Source organism: Centropristis striata, chromosome 21 (assembly GCF_030273125.1).
Source record: "Centropristis striata isolate RG_2023a ecotype Rhode Island chromosome 21, C.striata_1.0, whole genome shotgun sequence".
Lineage (NCBI taxonomy): Eukaryota > Metazoa > Chordata > Actinopteri > Perciformes > Serranidae > Centropristis > Centropristis striata.
In genome coordinates this window covers 26,246,396-26,264,592 of record NC_081537.1, presented here as the reverse complement: position 1 = coordinate 26,264,592, position 18,197 = coordinate 26,246,396, and the positions used below count along the sequence as shown (strand labels likewise).

General features: G+C 41.0%; 1 protein-coding gene across 2 annotated transcripts in view; it reads left to right on the top strand.

The window, feature by feature from the left end:
• The first annotated feature begins 3,513 nt into the window (after positions 1-3,513).
• LOC131959092 (cGMP-dependent protein kinase 1-like) overlaps positions 3,514-18,197 on the top strand; it is a 66,215-nt gene continuing 51,531 nt past the window's right edge. Inside the window, exon 1 of one of the 2 annotated variants that reach the window (XM_059324199.1) lies at positions 3,514-3,776. In XM_059324199.1, the coding sequence (XP_059180182.1) occupies positions 3,514-3,776 (263 nt within the window). Of the gene's footprint in view, positions 3,777-7,016; positions 9,731-18,197 lie in introns of those variants that run through there. The other variant, XM_059324198.1, reaches the window with a different exon arrangement.

Sequence of the window (18,197 nt, the reverse complement as noted above, 5' to 3'; positions counted from 1 at the left end):
ACACACACAAACACACACACACACACACACACACACACACACACACACACACACACACACACACACACACACACACTCAGGGAGAACACGGCAGCTGTTCCACTCTGCTGTCCTTGTTCTGTTTGTTAAATAAAGGTTAAATGGCTAAAAAAGATCCTGACTGTTAATGTGGTTTAAACTGCACTTCCCAGCATGCTTTGCTTTTACATTAAAATCCTGCAGAAAGTCTATTTTTTGTCATTTTAAGTTGCTATCTCATTGATTGGGTTCTGCAGTTTTACAGCTGTTTGCTAACACGTTAGCATGTCGTCACCAAGAGGTTGAGACGGGGATCGAAATGCCGACCTCCTGATCAGTGGAACATCAGTAGAATAATCATTTCAGAACTTCACTTAAAACATCGACATGCAGTCAAACAACCAGAAACACACAGATTTGGTGCCAGGGCATCGGGACGAGGCTCAAAAACTTCCTTGTTTGTGTCTGATAAGGATACACGAACGCTTTAGCATCAGTTTTGGACGTGTCCGGTCCTTCTTTGGTCAAAGATCAGGGTTCTGCTTCCAGACTTGAAAACAGCATTGACTTTTGGTTTCACACGGGACATTAACGCCAGTCTCCTGGGTCACGTTTGTTTGACCTGTCCACCCTGAACGGACCTTGTTGCTCTTTATATGATCTCTGTCCCTCTGAGCGTCTCGACCTGCTGCAGAAGTGTTTGAGTTAACCCTCCTGTCGTCCTTTCGGGTCAAATTGACCCAATCTGTTTTGACTATTCCTTCTTTCCTTCCTCCTCCTGCCTTCCTCTCTTCTTTCCTCCTTCCTTCCTTCTTTCCTTCCTCCTCTATCCTCCTTTCTTTCTTTCTTTCTTTCTTTCCTTCCTTTCCTCCCTCCTTCCCTTCTTTTCTTTCCTCCTTCCGCTATCTCCTTTACTTTCTCTCTTCTTTCCTTCCTCCTGATTTCCTCTCCTTTCCTCCTTCCTTCCTTCTTTCATCCCTCCCGCCTCCATTCCTTCCTCTATCCTCCTTCCTTCTTCCCTTCCCTCGCCCCCCCTTTCCTTCCCTTCTTTCTTTCTTTCTCTCCTTCCTCCTTCCTTCCTGCCTCCCTCCTTTTCTCCCTACTTCCTTCTTTATTTTTTCCTTCCTTTCTTCTCCTCCTCCCCTTTCTTTCCTCCATCCTCCTTCCTTCTTTATTTTTTCCTTCCTTTCTTCTCCTCCTCCCCTTTCTTTCCTCCACCCTCCTTCCTTTCTCTCTCCTTTCCATTCTTTCTCCTTTCCTCCTCTCTTCTTTCCTTCCTCCATCCTTCTTTCTTTCCTTCCTTCTTTCCTCCATCCTTTTTTACTTCCCTTTGCGTCCTTCCCTCTTCTTCCTTCCTTGACCTGAGGACAACAGGAGGGTTAAAGCCTGGAGCATCTCATACACTCTAACAGGTGTTTTGATGCCAAAGGCCAAGAAAAAAAATCTGAGTTTGAGTTTTTACAGATGAGTTGAAGAGGGATAATGAAACTGGGCCCATCTCAGGAGCTGTTGGTCCTACGATGCATCCATCTGTTAGTTTGAGTTAATGTGTGACTTTAGTGATTTGAATCTGTTTGGAACAAACAAAACTAACAAGCTAACAGATGGATGTAGCAGGAGACCAACAACTCCTGTGTTCTGTGAGCTTAAATTACTGTTTTTTTCAATGGAGTCTGGTGGCTGTGAAAAGATCATAGATAACAGCTTCAGTCTCCGTCAGTGGATGCCTGATGTGACAGATGGGATTCATAAAGGGAAAGTATATAGGGGAAATAATAATATAAAACAAAAAAAAATATATTGATGTTTATCTTTTTATAAATATTGTTATTATGAAGATTTTTTACTCGCAAGTGGTCTACTGGGACAGGGCGGTTCTCATGGAAGACAGTATTCAGGTGCATTATGGGAAAGTAAGGCGAAGAGTCAGAATCTCTGCTCGTTTGTCTTTCACCTTTTAGCTTTAAACTCATAAATTATTCCTTTGTTAAAACAATAAATATCCTTCATTTCACAGATGTTTTTGTACAAACCGCTCATGAATTACCTGCAGTTTCTGTTTGATGTTTATACGACATTATTTAGTTGTTATGTCTCTGATATGAACATTAGATGGACCAGTCAAAGTGTTTAGTCTCATTAAAAGCACAGCAGCTGTTGTCTGGAGGATCTAGGTAATTATAATTGAATAACTTCCATCATCTTTAAACAAGTTTTATTTAAATGAAACTTTAACTTTAACTTTTTTCCTCATTTTTTCTCCTTCAGATACTTCCATAAAAACATGTCCTGAGATCGAGCTGTCAATCATCCAGCAGCTGTGAGGAAACACACACACACACACACACACACACACACACACACACACACAGAAAGCCATTTATTCTCTTTTTAGTTCAGTAAATATTATCTGATGCCGACTGGAAAGTTCCTGCACACCGTGTGTGTGTGTGTGTGTGTGTGTGTGTGCAGTCGAACAGTGAGGTCCTTGATTCGATGGAGGGAGAGGGACAACCACACACACACACACAAACACAAACACAAACACAAACACGAAAACCATGTATGATTTGATTTAAAATATGATTTATTACATCTCTCTCTATAATATATGATATACTTTATAAAGATAGATATGTGTTTCATCCTCTGACTCCTGATGGACAGTTTTAAGAAAGGAATGAACCCGAACATTCTTCTTCCTCCCTTTAACCTGCTGCCTACATTACCCACAATGCAACTGGACATCAGACAGTCTAGGGTCACATTGTGGTGTATTATGCAGATAGCAGCTTGTGCATTATCATGTCTTAGTGGTTGTTTAGTGTCTATCATTGTCCGTCCAGTTTGAAATAGTAATTGATTCCATATGACTCCTTCAGACGGACAATGTCTTTGTCTTTGCCACTTCCAGTCATCAAGTCGTCCTCGTAACTACTTTATTTCCAGCATTTACATGCCTAATTTAGTTTTTAAAATGTTTCTATAATGCTGAACTTCTTTTGCCCTAACCCTAGACAGGTTGTTTTGTAGCATGGGTCCCATCCTGTCCACCCTGAGTGGACCCTGTTGTTCTTTATACTCATTTTTTCTCTCTTTCACCTTTGCTTCTACACTTTATTATGTTTTACCTGCCACAGGGGCATCAAAGACTCACACTTTCTTTTCCCAAACACGGGGGCCCTGAAGTCTTCCCTTCACAGCACACTGGTTGTGTTTACACCTCTCTCTCTCTCTCTCTCTCTCTCTCTCTCTCTCTCTCTCTCTCTCTCTCTCTCTCAGTCTCTCTCTCTCTCAGTCTGAACTGCTGAATCTGATGAGGAAACAACACTGAACTGGTCAATAAGCAGCTTTTATTCTGAAAGGACTCACTCAGTTGGTCTCCTCTGGACCTTTTTTGCGTCTTTATTGGTTTTCTTTTATTTCTGGAGGAACTTTGGGACTCTTTGTCTCTGTCCCGGACACTCAGGGACCGGAGGACCGGAGGACCGGAGGATGAGCGGGCTGGAGGCGGATCTGTCGCGGCTGCTGCGGCTGAGGGAGGAGCGGATCGGGCAGATGGAGCGGCGGCTGCGGGAGAAGGAGGAGGAGGCGGCGGAGCTGCGCAGGAAACTGCACAAATGTCAGTCTGTGTTGCGGGAGAGAGGCGGCTGCAGCGCGGACTGCTGGCCGGACAGCAGGCGCACCCGGCGGGCTGCGGGGGTCTCCGCTGAGCCGGTGGAGGACACGGAGCTCCGGAGGTTCTCCAAGACCCACAGGTGAGGGGAAACATCTGGGACCTGATCACCGAGTGTTCACAGGTCATACAGGTGCTTTAAAAACAGTTCAGTTTGAAACATATAAATATCACAGGAACCCAAAATACAAGAAAAAAGGTTAATGATACACTGAAAATTTTTTTTTTGGCCCTGCAATTATTATTTCAATCATCTATATAAATTCTACAAAGAAATACGAATTCAGTGCTTTTACTTTAAAACAGCAGTTTTTCCATGTAGTGCAATACTTAGTGATTGTTTGTTATTATGTGTCCTCAGTTTTGTATGTAAATTGAATCATTCGTTCCAAGTAATATTCACTAAACCAGTTAATTGGCTTAATTAGTTGATATTTCCAAGTAAAATGTAACTGAGGGACATCAGTGAATCTGCAATTTACTAAAAAAATAAGTGGTTCTATATTAAATAAATATTTAGAAACAGCCTGAGTCAATATTACAAACACTTTCTGTGTGGAAAACTTGCCTAGCTTTTTTTTTTTTTTAAGTAAATGTCACTCCATTTTTTTTTTTCAGTGTACTGACTCAGAATAATATTATACAACAGTTACATGTAAGAAAATGTGTCGTCTTACTTTAAATCCAACAAAGAAATTATATCAGAAATTATAATATAGTAGGCTACAATGTGTTGAGTCCCTGATTAATACAGTTAAATCTTAGGCTGTAAGTGTATATGTGTCTGTCGTTAGTGAGACCAAAATATTTTTAAACGTTGTTATTTCTATGAAAACGAAACAAAAAAGGAAGCAAAGTGCAGTTGAAAACATGGAAACACAAACATATATATACACACACGTGTGCTTTTACACACTTTATAGTACTAATAATAAATGTACATCAAATTTTTCCTTTGTTTTTGTGCCAGCACAGTTTATTAAAATGTCTCTGTCTGCATTAAATTTCTAGGCCCAAGTATTACAACCCCAAATAAACAAACACAAGTTGAAGCATGAACTCAGGATGAATCAGGACTCAGAAAAAAAAAACATTGTCTTGTTTTTTGTAATTGTGTCTAAAAAATATTTTATTGCTTCTGTTCCTGCAGGTTTTATTTTGTTGTTCAAATGTATAAATATTTACAAAGTTGCAGTTTGATGTAGTGACGGTTAGCCGCCAGCAGAGGGCGCTGTCGGATAGCAGGACACGTGATGTGTCTGCTCCTCATTTCATGATGTTTCACTATGAAGTGTGTATTAGTACTATGAAGTAGGCCTATAAGTGGTTAACAAAGCTGTGGCTCAAGGACATTAAAAGTAACCTCAGCTTTTTTCTCTGATTAAACACGTCCTCAGCTCTCTACAGTCCAGAAAAGACACTGAAAGGCTTCATAATATGTTTTGTCTCCTTTTAGTCAGTTTAAAAAGACAAAAAAACAATTTTGATTCTCTTTTAAGTCACATTCTTTCACTTTCTTTCACTTTCTTTTGCGACTTATCATTGTCATTTTAGTATTTTGTCATCTCGTTAAGGTTGTTTTTGACTGTTTGTAGTCTTTTGCATTTCTTTTGACATATTTAAGACACTTTTAGTGTTTTTTGGTGGTCTTTGTGGTTGTTTTGCATCTTTTAATTGTCATTTGCATCTCTTCTTCATGTTTTTTTGTGTCTCTTTGTGTTTTTTTAGGTCATTTTGTGTCACTTTTTAGTGTCTTTGTTGTTGTTTTGCAGCTTTTCATTGACTATTAGCTGTCATTTTGTATTTTGATTTTCTTAGTAGTTGTTTGTGTCTCTTTTGGATTGTTTTTAAGTCTCTTTGTATTATTTTGTCTCTATTTAAATTAATTTAAAATCTCTTTTAATTAATTTTGCATCCTTTTTAGTCTTTTACTGCTCTTGTTGTTGTTTTGTGTCTCATTTTGGTCGTTTATAGTTGTTTTTCCAACTAATCAATTCACCGTAATTTTCACTCCTGTTTCAGATGTTTAAGTGTTTAAAAGGGAAAAGCAGTTTTCTGTTTGTTTATTTGTTAAACAATGATGTAGGGGTTTGTGTTATTGCAGAATGTCTGAGTAATAAAACCCAAAGCAACTCAACAAACTGACAAACACTTGAAGGCAGCGTTCACCTGATCTTAAAGCTTCATGTCATGTTCAGGGTTAATATAACTATCACAAAGATATTTTTGCATAAATGTGTGCACAAAGTGTGTGTTCAGTAGCTTTATACATCATGAAAACTGAAAATTATACATTAAAAAAAATCTAAAAATAGCTTTGACTCTCAGTGTCTCTCAGGAATCTAACTCCTGCACAGAAACGATTGATCCGTCTCAGTTTAGACATTAACACCCTGAAGACAAACCTCTCATGTGTGATGAAACACAGTTTGTACAAAAACATTTGGCTCTCTTAAACACCGCAGGCGACAAATGATTTATCTATACACAGATCACATGAACGTGTTTTTATGTTTAATAAATGGGATGTGGATGACACAGTGCAGACTTTTGATCAAAACCAAATATCAATCAACCAACTTGTCCAACAACTTATTGAAATTATTAAGAAAGACAAATACATTTGTTTTATTTATAGCAATTATATGATCAGTATCTCCTGTACTGAACTCTGACCTTAAAGTTCAAACTAAAGAGTAATATATATTCTGCATAGGAAGACAAGGGACAGAGGTGTCAAAGGGGCCCGAGGCCCTCATGGGTTTTAAAAAAAAATATTATTTCTGTTATAATAGTTCCTGTTATTTAAACATCTTGAAATACATTTAGATTTTTAAAAAATACTATTTTTTGCATTTTGTGTCCTTATACACACAGATCCACACATAAACAAACCTAAATCATAATAAAATAAAAATAGCTTCCAAGAAAGATTTTCGAAATGATGATGATCAGAAGCTGCACACACACACACACACACACACACACACACATATAGATAGATAGATATTTAAAATGTACTTGTCACAGCAGCATAAGATACAGAAGTTACAAAGAAAAATTTAAAAATAAGACATCATATAAATAGGCTACATAAATATGCATACATTATATAATATTATATACATAAAATACTTAGCCTACATGACTGATAAACGTTATTTATTAATTGTGCACATTTTTGCATTTTTCCTGAGTATTTCTGTATTGCACATTCGTGAAAATAGATTGTTGTCGTGTATAGATAGATAGATAGATAGATAGATAGATAGATAGATAGATAGAGGAGGAGGAGTAGAAGGAGGAGGAGTTGAGGCAGAGGAAGTTTTGGACACACCGGCAGAGTCTCGGTCCTCCGGTAGAGTCTCGGTCCTCTCTCGGGTCTCAGTCTTCCGGTCGAGCTCGTGCAGCTCCGCGTTAAACTGATTAAACTAATGAGGGAGATTAAACCGGAGCAGGTGTGCAGACCCGCGTCCCCCCCAGACTCTCCGGACTCCCGGATCATTTAGGATCTGCTGCTCTCATGCCGTTTCCTCCGCCGGGGGATCCGTTTCCACACGTGAGCAGGATTTCACCTTCAGTCGCTTCAGACCGGAATATTGTCTTTGTTGTGTTTCGACTCCTGGATGAAACCGAGTAAAGTGCGGTGAGATGTCTTCACTGCGCTGCTCTGCGGATTATTGAACACGTTTTCTACTTTTCCTGCTGCTGAGCCCCAGGCGGATCCACGCCGCGGGAGGTTTACACCTAATGGTTTCACCTGGATTCTAATTTAATCCGCTTTAAGGAATAAATCCACAGGGAACTGATGCTTTGAGGAATTTATAACTGGGATATAATCCTGGTTGGTGTGTATTTAATCTCACTTTTAATTTAGTTTAACTCACTTTGCTCTCTAATGCCTCCTCTGGGTCCGGTTGTCCCCCTGGAGGGAGTCTGGAGGTGAAGATGCAGCTCCCTGCAGCAGAGGAGGTCCCGGAGGTGCTGAGCGGTTCCCTTTCTGCTCCAGCTTTCCTCCTCATCTGCTTTGTTTCAGACCAGAATCTAATTTAGAGGCAGGAGGAAAGGAAGACCGCCGAGGACCACTTAATTTCCTCCTGTTTCCAGACTTTTCTACACTTTGTTTATTTTCTTTCTCATCTGAAAATCAAACATTTATTTCCTGGAAACAACAGTTTTCTCTATCTGAACCCTGAGGATTAAACGAACAGCAGCTCGAGGCTCCCTGATGAACTCTGAGGTGCTTCAAAACCTCAAGAAAGACAATCATTTGGATCCTAAAAGAAACTCTGGATTAGGGATGAGCGATTATCCGTGATTATTTTTGACTGATATTGCGATATGATAATATTGGAAAGAATTATCAGTTTGTAATCAATAATCTCATTTCCATTAAATAAATATATTTAAATGATCATAATGTGATATTTTGGTGAAGATTTGTATCAAACAAATTTTGCTTTTAATACATTTTACACCTCCTGCATTTTCGGATGTAACACCAGTCCATTTATAAGTTGTTCAGACCAACTCTGGATACAAATCCTGGAGGAACTTTGAAGAACCGTTTTGAGAAGCTTCAGAGGGATCGTCAGGAAATCTGGGGACTGCTGAGGATCTGGAGGAACCCAAGAAGAGACTCAGAAGATCCCAAAAAAACTACCAGAAGAACTCAAATTATAATCTGAAGACTCATAAACTGAACTCTAAGGACTCTGAGGAAATATGGGAACTTCAGCAAGTCTGGAGATGCTACAAAGTATCTGAAGAACCTTAAAGCCATTGAAGAGTATTTGAGAAGGGCCCTCAGACTGCTGAGAGTCTGAAAAAATCTAAAGCACACTGAGTCCCAGAGTGAGTGAGGAGTCCCAAAAGAACCCTAAGGCCCTTAAAGACTCTTTGCAAAGCTCTGAAGATCCTAAAAGATCTGAAGAAATCTAGAAGGGTATCTCTGTAGGGGCTGAAAGAACCCCAGAAGAAGACGGAGGCCCTTAAAGCCTCTGTAGGAAACTGCTGAAAGTCTAAAGAAATCCAGCAGGTAACTCTGTATGGCCCAGAGGAGCCTCAGAAGAACCCTCAGGCTCTTAAAGACTATCTGGGAAGCTCTAAAGATTCCTGAAAGATCCTAAAAATACTCTAAAGGGACCCCCAAAAATACTTTTTAGAGGCTCTGACGGTTGCTGTAGATCCTAAATAGGTCAGAAGAAATCTGGTAGGCATCGCTTGCTGATTAGATTACCTCCTAAAGGAACTCTAGAGGGACCCTCAAGACCCAGAGGAAATCATGGGGACTGCCGAGAGTCTGAAGGAGCCCCAGAGGTAACTCAGAGGAACCCCAGATAAATCTTATCCTCTAAGGTACCTGAAGGCTTGCTAGGAACCTCTGAGGACTGCTATATATCTTAAAGGGACCCAGAGGCTCCCCCAGGAGGATTTCCACAATCCTAGAACAGTGGGGGGTGGCCTTAGGTTCTCGACTTACCCAGAAAGAAACTGAAGAACCTTTTTAAAGTCATAGAAATCACCAAGACTCTGAAGAAGGCAAGAGGCCCAACCCTGATGAAATCTGGGGAGGGCTGAAGACTTTGAGGATTCCAAGTACTTTGAGGAACCCTAGAGTGACCCTCCTGATCCAAAGGAAATCTGGGGACTACAGAGGCACCCCAAACACTCTAGAGGAACCCTGAGACCTCCTCAGAGCCCCCCTAGAGAACCAATGGGCACCCTGCGAGACCTGCAGTACGCCCTGCAGGAGAAAATCGAGGAGCTGCGGCAGCGCGACACCCTGATCGATGAGCTGGAGCTGGAGCTGGACCAGAAGGACGAGCTGATCCAGCGGCTGCAGAACGAGCTGGACAAATACCGGTCTGTGCTCCGGCCTGCCACGGCCCAGCAGGTCCAGGCCCAGCAGCAGAACCTGGTCCTGCAGCCGGACCAGCACCGCAGCAAGCGGCAGGCCATCTCTGCCGAGCCCACCGCCTGCGACATCAGTGACCTGAGCCACGTCACGCTGCCCTTCTACCCCAAGAGTCCGCAGTAAGTCCACTTTGTGTGTCCTGTTCAAACTAAAGGATCAGTTCATTTTCTTTTAAACCACATGTTCTGACTCTCCTCAGTCGGTCCGGATTGTTTGTTTTATTTATTCAGATTTTTGCGTTTCCTACTTTTACTCCTGTATGTCAACGGACTTAAGTCGCATGTCACACTGATCACATTTTGTTTATATTTAGTCAAGAATGCTCCAGCAGCAACTCTATTAAACCCACAGTTGCTAGAATGTTCACAATTTTGATAATCGATGAATCTGTCAATTATTACTTAGATCAGTGATTCCCAACAGGGGGGGCCCGACCCCCCCAGGGGGGCGCCAAAGATCCACGGGGGGTCGCAAAGCCCTTTTGATTTTAAGGGATGTAATAAATCTAATGTGTTAAATATAGATGAGTCAGCATTTAATTCATTAGTGGGACACAAACGACTAAATAAGGGAATAAAATGTTTATTCATTTATTTAAATAGAAAAATCACTCTAGAAAAGTTTGAAAATTAAGGCTATATCGTGAGAATAAGGACATGGGTAACATCCCTCCTGCAGTATACACAGGTAACCTCACCTAGCGGTAACCTTACCTAACAACAGAAACCTCACCTAACAACAGAAACCTCACCTAACAACAGAAACCTCACCTAACAACAGAAACACAGAGCTAATGGAAAAATGGCGAAGCATCAGGGAGACGAAAATGCTGAATATCTCAAAAAGAAAAAGAGAGGGTACCATGAAAGTCACATTGAGTTCGGCTTCATAGAAGCAATGGACAATGGAGGGGGGGTCGCCAAAGATTACAATGGTAAAAATGATAAAAATGTGGGTCCCTCAAGAAAAAGTTCGGGAACCACTGACTTAGATGATTGGATTTTTAGTCTCATCAAATATGATCATTTCCAGGATTATATTTAAAGAAAGTAAAACATAATCTGGCTCTTCTTGTACAATTATTAAAATGTGTTGAAAAAGTAAAGACAAGGATATAACAATAAAAAATTAAAATGAAATAAATGGACATTGGGGATGCAGCCCTGCACTGAGATTGGAAGGGAAATGTAAATACATAATTATCATTAGCTACATCTGCTGTCTTTGACACATTTGCGTCCGTTTTGACAGAAAAACTCACAATTCAAAACTCAAAACAAGCGTCACATACAGACACAACATCTGTCTGTTCTCTCTCTAGTGTGGCTGGATATTAGCTTTATCAAGTGTTAGCTTTTAAATAACTACTTTACATCAATCCATCACATAACAGAGAGAAAACAAACAGAAGGACTTCTTATTGTTCCATTTGTTTATAAATGAACCTGTAATTGAATGCCTGAGATGAAATCAGCTCAGAGACAGTGGCGTGTTGTGTATGATGTCATGCATCATAACGTAGACTGAACTAATCCATGATGGAATTCGTTGCCATCGATTTTAATTAATTGAATCAATGAGTTGTTGCTGCCCTGGATATGTGGTAATTCTAAGATGTTTAGATGAACAGAGCAGTGTTATCTTGAGTTAAAGTCTCCTCTCCTCCTGCTGCTGGTTGTGTTGGGAGCAGACAGTTGGAGTGACAGGGAGCTGGTTCTGGATGCCCACCAGGCTCTGCTCAGGAAAGCCGTCTGTTCTGCTGGAGATGTTTGAGCTGAGCTGAAATGAGAGTCTCATTAAAAGCCGGCAGATGAGCGGAGGCTGCCAGCAGAGCTCCTGCAGGCCTCCAGGCACATTAAAACTTTCAAACCTTAATGTTTCCCTCCTGAACAAAACGCTCTCGTCAGTCCGCGCTGCGCAGGTGGTGCAGACGGAAACATTAATATCCTCTAACAGGAATATTTGCATGTTCAAAGCGGAGTTTTCTCTCCGGTGTCTCTGCTGTCAGACAGGTTCGCTTTTATTTGTACAGGATTTTAGAAATTACTCTGTGAGACGATGTAAAGTGCTGAAGGATTTATGATGTTGTTGGGGAGCCAGACTGCTTTAGAAGTAGGATTTTCGATGCACATTGTACCTGGATTATGTTAAACAATCACACACATGATTTCATGATTTATTGAGACATGTGTTACACTTCACAATCACTTTTATTGGATTTAATGGTTTTCTGTTAAAGCTAAACCACAGCTGAAATATATTTTACATTTAAATGATCTCTGACAAAAATGATTTGAATAACTTGCCTTTTGGTGCTCGTTGGAGGGGAACTGAACAAGTCAAAATCAGTAGCCTGTCTGTCAATCAGGTCCGTGTACGTGGCGGCCAATGGATTTTCATTTTGAAATAAGAAAAGCAAAATCAGAAAATGAGCCGTTTCTGAATTTCCTTTCAATAATAGGTAAACCAAATGACAAAAGCAACCTGTTATCTGATTTACTTTTAAGTGCTCATAAATGTAAATCAGGAATTAAAATACGTATGCGGGAATCTATTTCTTGATTTTGCATTGACCTCACCAGTTGAGGAAAATAAGACCAAAAACAAGCTTTTTCTGACTTTATTATTGTACAGTACAATAAGTATCTGTATTTGATGTGATACATACACTTGCAAGAAATGAAGAGAGCGATCCTGTGGGATGACAGCTGCCAAAAATACTCAACACAATGTAAATATTCATGAAGTCAGTCTCACATTTTATTGTTTGCCTTTTGCTTTATTATAATCGATAATTTTGCAGCCATGAACAAGCCCTTAAGGCCTCCACACACCGCCCCGACGGGACCCGATGGGACCCGACGGGACCTGACGCCGACGAGCTCTAGTCCGACGATTCTGTCGGCCACGGCTGGGTGAAAAAAAGCAGTGAAACACATCGCCACGACGACTGCCGACTACACAGCAGCCTGTACATTCTGCGCTTGCGCGAGATGCAATAAGTCTCCCTAACAACAGGTGGCGCTAGTCTCGTGACTGTAATCCAAAACATGAAAACAGGAAATGACATAGGAGAAACCATAGAAGAAGTAAATAGAAGTAACCATGGAGATTAAAAACAAAGCGCACACAGCATTAAGCTTGTTTTTAGTTTTGGGAAGACGTTTTGGACGTTTTGGAAAACGAAGCTTCGCTGCAAAATGGTCGCTGATGGTCGCTGTGTTTATGTTTACTCTCGTCACTTCCGCCACTGCCACACACCGCGCTGATTCGCTAGAGCACCGCCAATCAGATCCTCCCATAGCTAGCACACAGCCAATTAGACGATCCGACGGCCGACGCTCCCCGACTGAGCATGTCGAATCGGCCTGACGAGGCCCGACAGCTTCCGCGCTTCCCTGACGCAGATGAACACACCAAACAGACGCGAACCCGACATCGTCCGACTGTGCCCGACACCCGACAGTCGGACCGGTGTGTTCCTGGCTTTACACTCTCCTGCACAACAGGAGTACTGGAGCGACGGCAGCTGTAGTCAGTTTAGTTCAATAGGCATATTTCAGCGTTGTTATCCCATCAATATGGACGACAAGGCACCTGTTGTTGGCGGTGCACACTGGAGGCTGTTCTATTTATGAACAACGCCAATATGGAAGTGTTGTTACAGTGTGGAAGCAAGAAGGAGTGAGGAAGTTTAAAGCATAAAACGTTGCTTTTTGGAGTGGCAGGGTCAAACAATCCAGGACTTTCACCAGTCAACGTCAGTTAACACACTGCACAATTTTTACGTAACCAACGGAAGTATTTTACTTTCGAGAACTCATGTTGTTCTAGCAACTACTTCACTTTGGTATTTACGTGCATTCATTTTATTTTTCAAACTGTCTTTTATAAAACCTAACCAGGAACTCTTCCCCTGAACCTTAGAGAAGTTGTTTTGCAGAATAAATATAACGAAAGAGAAATGTTAGAGACCTTCTGGTCTGACTCTGATCCAGCTTTTTTTTAAATGTTCAGTGAAACAGCGCTGTCCTCTCGTCAGTCGACTCTTCAGATGTTTGGTCTACTAAGATTTTTTAGTTGATTAATGTGTGTTTTTCATGTTGAATGATTTATTTCCAAGAAACTTCTGAGCTCATCTCTGTAAACAGATTTGAAGTGAGTGTTAGTCGACCAGTTAAGGGAAACCCAGCAATAAATACATGATGTTTCCAAAGTCAGAGAGAGACCATGGTAAGTAATTGTGATCTCAATATCGACCAAAAAAAAAAAAATCATGATTATGATTTTAAAAACATTTTTTATAGAGGAGCTTTACTCCTTGATAAGTTTCAATTAAAACTTTTTTTTTAAATCTATAATTTCTCATTGTTGAAAATGTTTCTGTGTGCTTTGCAATAACAAGCTCAGCCTGCATGAACGTCATTTTAATTTTAGTCTTCAGCGCAGACACACACAGATGCTGACATGTAGAATCAGTTCCTGAAGTAAAACAGGGTCCAGGCTCTGGACTTGCTTTTGCTGCTGTGATCTGCAGCAGCAACTCTCTGCTAAACAGAAATGAACAGCTGCTGCTTCACAGATCTTTATTTATACACTGATGAATATGAAAAGGTGTGTGTGACGCTGAGCCTGATGACACGCAGAACTGGACGGCGAGTCCTGCTGTCAGATAACATCAGTTCAAAGAGCTGAATATGGAGCTCCGAACAGAAATATTTCTTTTTATTTCACTGTTTTAAAACATTTAAATTCAGCCTTAACTAACTAACAACAGCCGATTCCAGCCAGAAGTTTAATTTGGACCTGTAGCGTTTCTACAGAAGCAACATAGTTTCTACTTGTAACATCTTTATTTTAGGGCCGGGACTTTAATGCGTTAATTAAGATTAATTAATTTCACAAAAATTGACGCGTTAAAAAAATTGACGCATTTTAATCGCACTTATTTTTGCACCGCGGAACGTTTCTCACTGGATGAGTTTCAGGCGGACCGATTATACTGGAGCACCAACTAGCGTTCATGAGTTCAGACAACAACAAACCACAGTGAACATGAAGGAAGAAGCTGATGAGACGCTTTGGTTGGCCCCGTGGATGATGGGACATTTAGTTACTAAAAAACCACGATAAGAGCATGGTTGTGTTGCTATGCAACATTGAATTCACATATCACCGCAGCACATCGAGCCTCAAGTATCACCTCAATGCTAAACATATAGCAGCTAGCGGCTAGTGTGGTAGCTAGCGTGGATTGTTCTTAAAAAAACAAACTATTCTAGTTTACAGAAGGTCTACCTACCTATAGGCTACCTGAATTTATGAAATGTACTATATTTCTAAATATGCTATTTCTACACTTAATGGCAAAAATTGCACTGGTCTGTTGGACTTGAACAAAAATAAACAATATTTTTGTTGCCTAAGCTTATGTATTCAGTCATTATTCAATAGTATAAAAAATTACTTCTCACTGTTCTCAGGTCAAATATTAATATGCAATTAAAATGCAATTAATTTCGATTAATTAATTACAAAGCCTCCAATTAATTAGATTAATTTTTTTAATCGAGTCCCGGCCCTACTTTATTTATTTCTGTAGTTGTAGATTTTATTTTTTTGTTAGTGATGTTCCTTTAGTGTTTCCTCAATAATATGTTTCTACTTCTTGGAGGAAAACTTTACTCGTATTGTTGGTTTCTACTTGTAACAACTTTATAACTTTATTTGTACTTCTTGTAGCAAAGATATTTGTCTGTGGTCACCAAAATCAGTGGATTTGTAACGATGACATACGTTTGTGGTCATGAAATTTCTATTTGAATCAATTTTGTTTGGTTTGGACTTGTTATTAAGACTTCTAGTGATGAAGTTGCTGCTGGTAGCAACAGTGTTTCTACTTGTAACAATTTGTAACAATGGCGTTTCCATTTGTAACGATGATCTTTCTACTTAAAACAACTTTGTGTCTACTTGTAGCGAAGACTTTTTGTCTTGGGTGAAGATATTTTTTACTTCTGGTGATAATGTTTCTGCTTGAATCAATTTTGTATCTAACAGTTTCCTTTTAGACTTGTAGTAGGCAGTTCTACTATAAAAGACAGTTCCTAGTGGTAACAATGATGTTCTACTTCTAGGAGGACAATTTGACTCGCAGCGATGATGTTTGTACTTGCAGCAAAGTTGTCTGTGGTCATCAAAATCGATCGATTTGCAACAATGATATTTCTATTGGAGTCTCCTTGTAACACCTTGTTTCGATTCTACTTGTAATGTAGACATTTCTACCATTGCAACAGTGTTTCTACTCTAAACGCTGAAGTCGCTGCTGGTAGCAATATTGTTTCTACTTGTTTTAATTGGTAACAATAATGTTTCTACTTTTAGCGATAATATTGCTTCTTGAATCAATCAATCTTGTTTCTACTTGTAACAGTTTAATTTAGACTTCTACTGATGGTTTCTCTTTTTATTTTCGGATGTTTGTACTTTTCTTGTGGTGATTTTGTTTTTACTTTTATTATTTTCTAATGGTGTAATTTCTTCCATATTTGGTATTTCTAATTATAATTAATAATACGTTAATGCATTTGTGCTTATTATGATGATGTTCATGTGATAACATTGCTATAGTTAAGTCTCAAGGTTTCACTGAATCCCTAAAGCCCAACCTGCAGCCCTGTGCAGCAGCATCTATTTCTGAGAGCTCAGTATAATATAATGTGTTTTTCTGTCTGTCCACGGCAGCAATAACAACAACCACTGTGTTGGTTCTTAATCCGCGTGGTGATCGCCCACACACACACACACACACACACACACACACACAGCTCTGCTCAGGCAGCTGACAGGGTTTCATTTACCATCCCACCACTTGTCGCTGTCAGCGTCCTGCAGCTTGCCTCTGTGTGTGTGTGTGTGTGTGTGTGTGTGTGTGTGTGTTTTCAAACATAAATAAAGGTATTACAGTAGAGTGTGTGTAGGCTGTGGTCGCCCACCAGCTCTCCTGCTGTCTGCTGAAACGCTTCATAAGCATTTTCAGTTCATCACAGCAGACGAGTTAATGATCAGCTGAGACTCCGCTGTTACAGATCTGCTGCTCACAGTGAGACTCTTATTCTGAAAGGCAACAGGTCCTGTCTGTCGCAAGCAGATAGTTTCCATGAATCCCACTGCATTTGCTTCATTTGTTGGCAGCAGCCTGAGTGGATGAGGTTTGATGTTGACCTCAGCTGGTTAAGATCAAGTTCATTTGTGGGTATTGGGTTTGTGGTGCCCCGTGCGAGGATAGACCAATCCATCCATCCATCCATTCTCGTCCACTTATCCGGGGCCGGGTCGCGTCGGCAGCAGGAAAGACCCAGAACATGGTGGAGGGGATTATATCTCTCCCCTGGCCTGGGAACGCCTCGGGGTCCCCCAGGAGGAGCTGGACGTTGTGGCTGGGGAGCGGGACGCCTGGAATGCCCTGCTTAGCCTGCTGCCCCCACGACCCGGCCCGGATAGACCAATCCCACTCCTTAAATGCTATGCAGTTCTTGCTGATAAATGCAGTGGGATTCTAGCCTGGCTAACACCAGACTCAAATGACATCTGGTCTGGGAACCAGCCGTTCATTTCTCTGTAGAGGAGGTGTGGTTTACGATCCTCCGGAGCCGTTTATTGGACGCTTAGAATGTCTATCAAAAGCGTCTGTAGGTAGCTCTTAGCCAATCAGATCAGTTATACCAGATAACGTAGTAGAGCAACAGAAATGGATGTTTGTTGTGTGTGTGTCTGTGAGAGAGTGTTGCTGCTGCTTTGCTTCTCCAGTTCTCGCTTTTTGCAAGATTATTTATTTTCACGCTTTATTCCCCCTCATGTCATTCAGCCACACACATCCACTGATTTTATGGGCAATAAACAAGCTGCTGCGGGTCTCTCGGCGGCTCCGCTGTCCCCCGGCTCGTAGCGAGATCACCGGTGGTACAATAGGGGGGCTAATAGCTACCGCTAACACCGTAACGGTAGCATAGCGCTACCGCTATTAGCCCCGGTACCGTAACGCCGGTGATCTCGCTACGAGCCGGGGGACAGCGGAGCCGCCGAGAGACCTTTCGCCTTTCAACTTTCACTCTAAACTATTTAAAACACCATCTACAGCTAAAGAGAGCTTCGCGTCTGCTGCAGCCATGTTGGATCCGGAAGAAAACTACAAGCTTCCGTCTGCCGGGTAGTACGCGTCATCGTCTTGCCGTCCCTCCCCGCTCTGTGATTGGATCCCTAAAACAGGGCTAAGAAAGCTCTCTGGTTTCCAGACCCCTTGGCAGTTCGAAATGAAATCGAGCGTGCAAGGCAGTCTGGGTATACCCAGGCTAGTGAGATTCATAGAAAGGCACAAACTAACAAACCGAAAAATGTGATGTTCCTACACTGAGTTTATTATTAATGAGGCTTCTACTGTCATGACACAATTTTCTACTGTAAACAAGCTGAAAACAGTTTTATTTTATACAAACGAAAAGTCGCCGACAGCTATAACAGACGTCATGGCAGCTATAATGATTCTACTTGAAACATGTTTGTTTCTTCTTGTAGCAAAGTTGT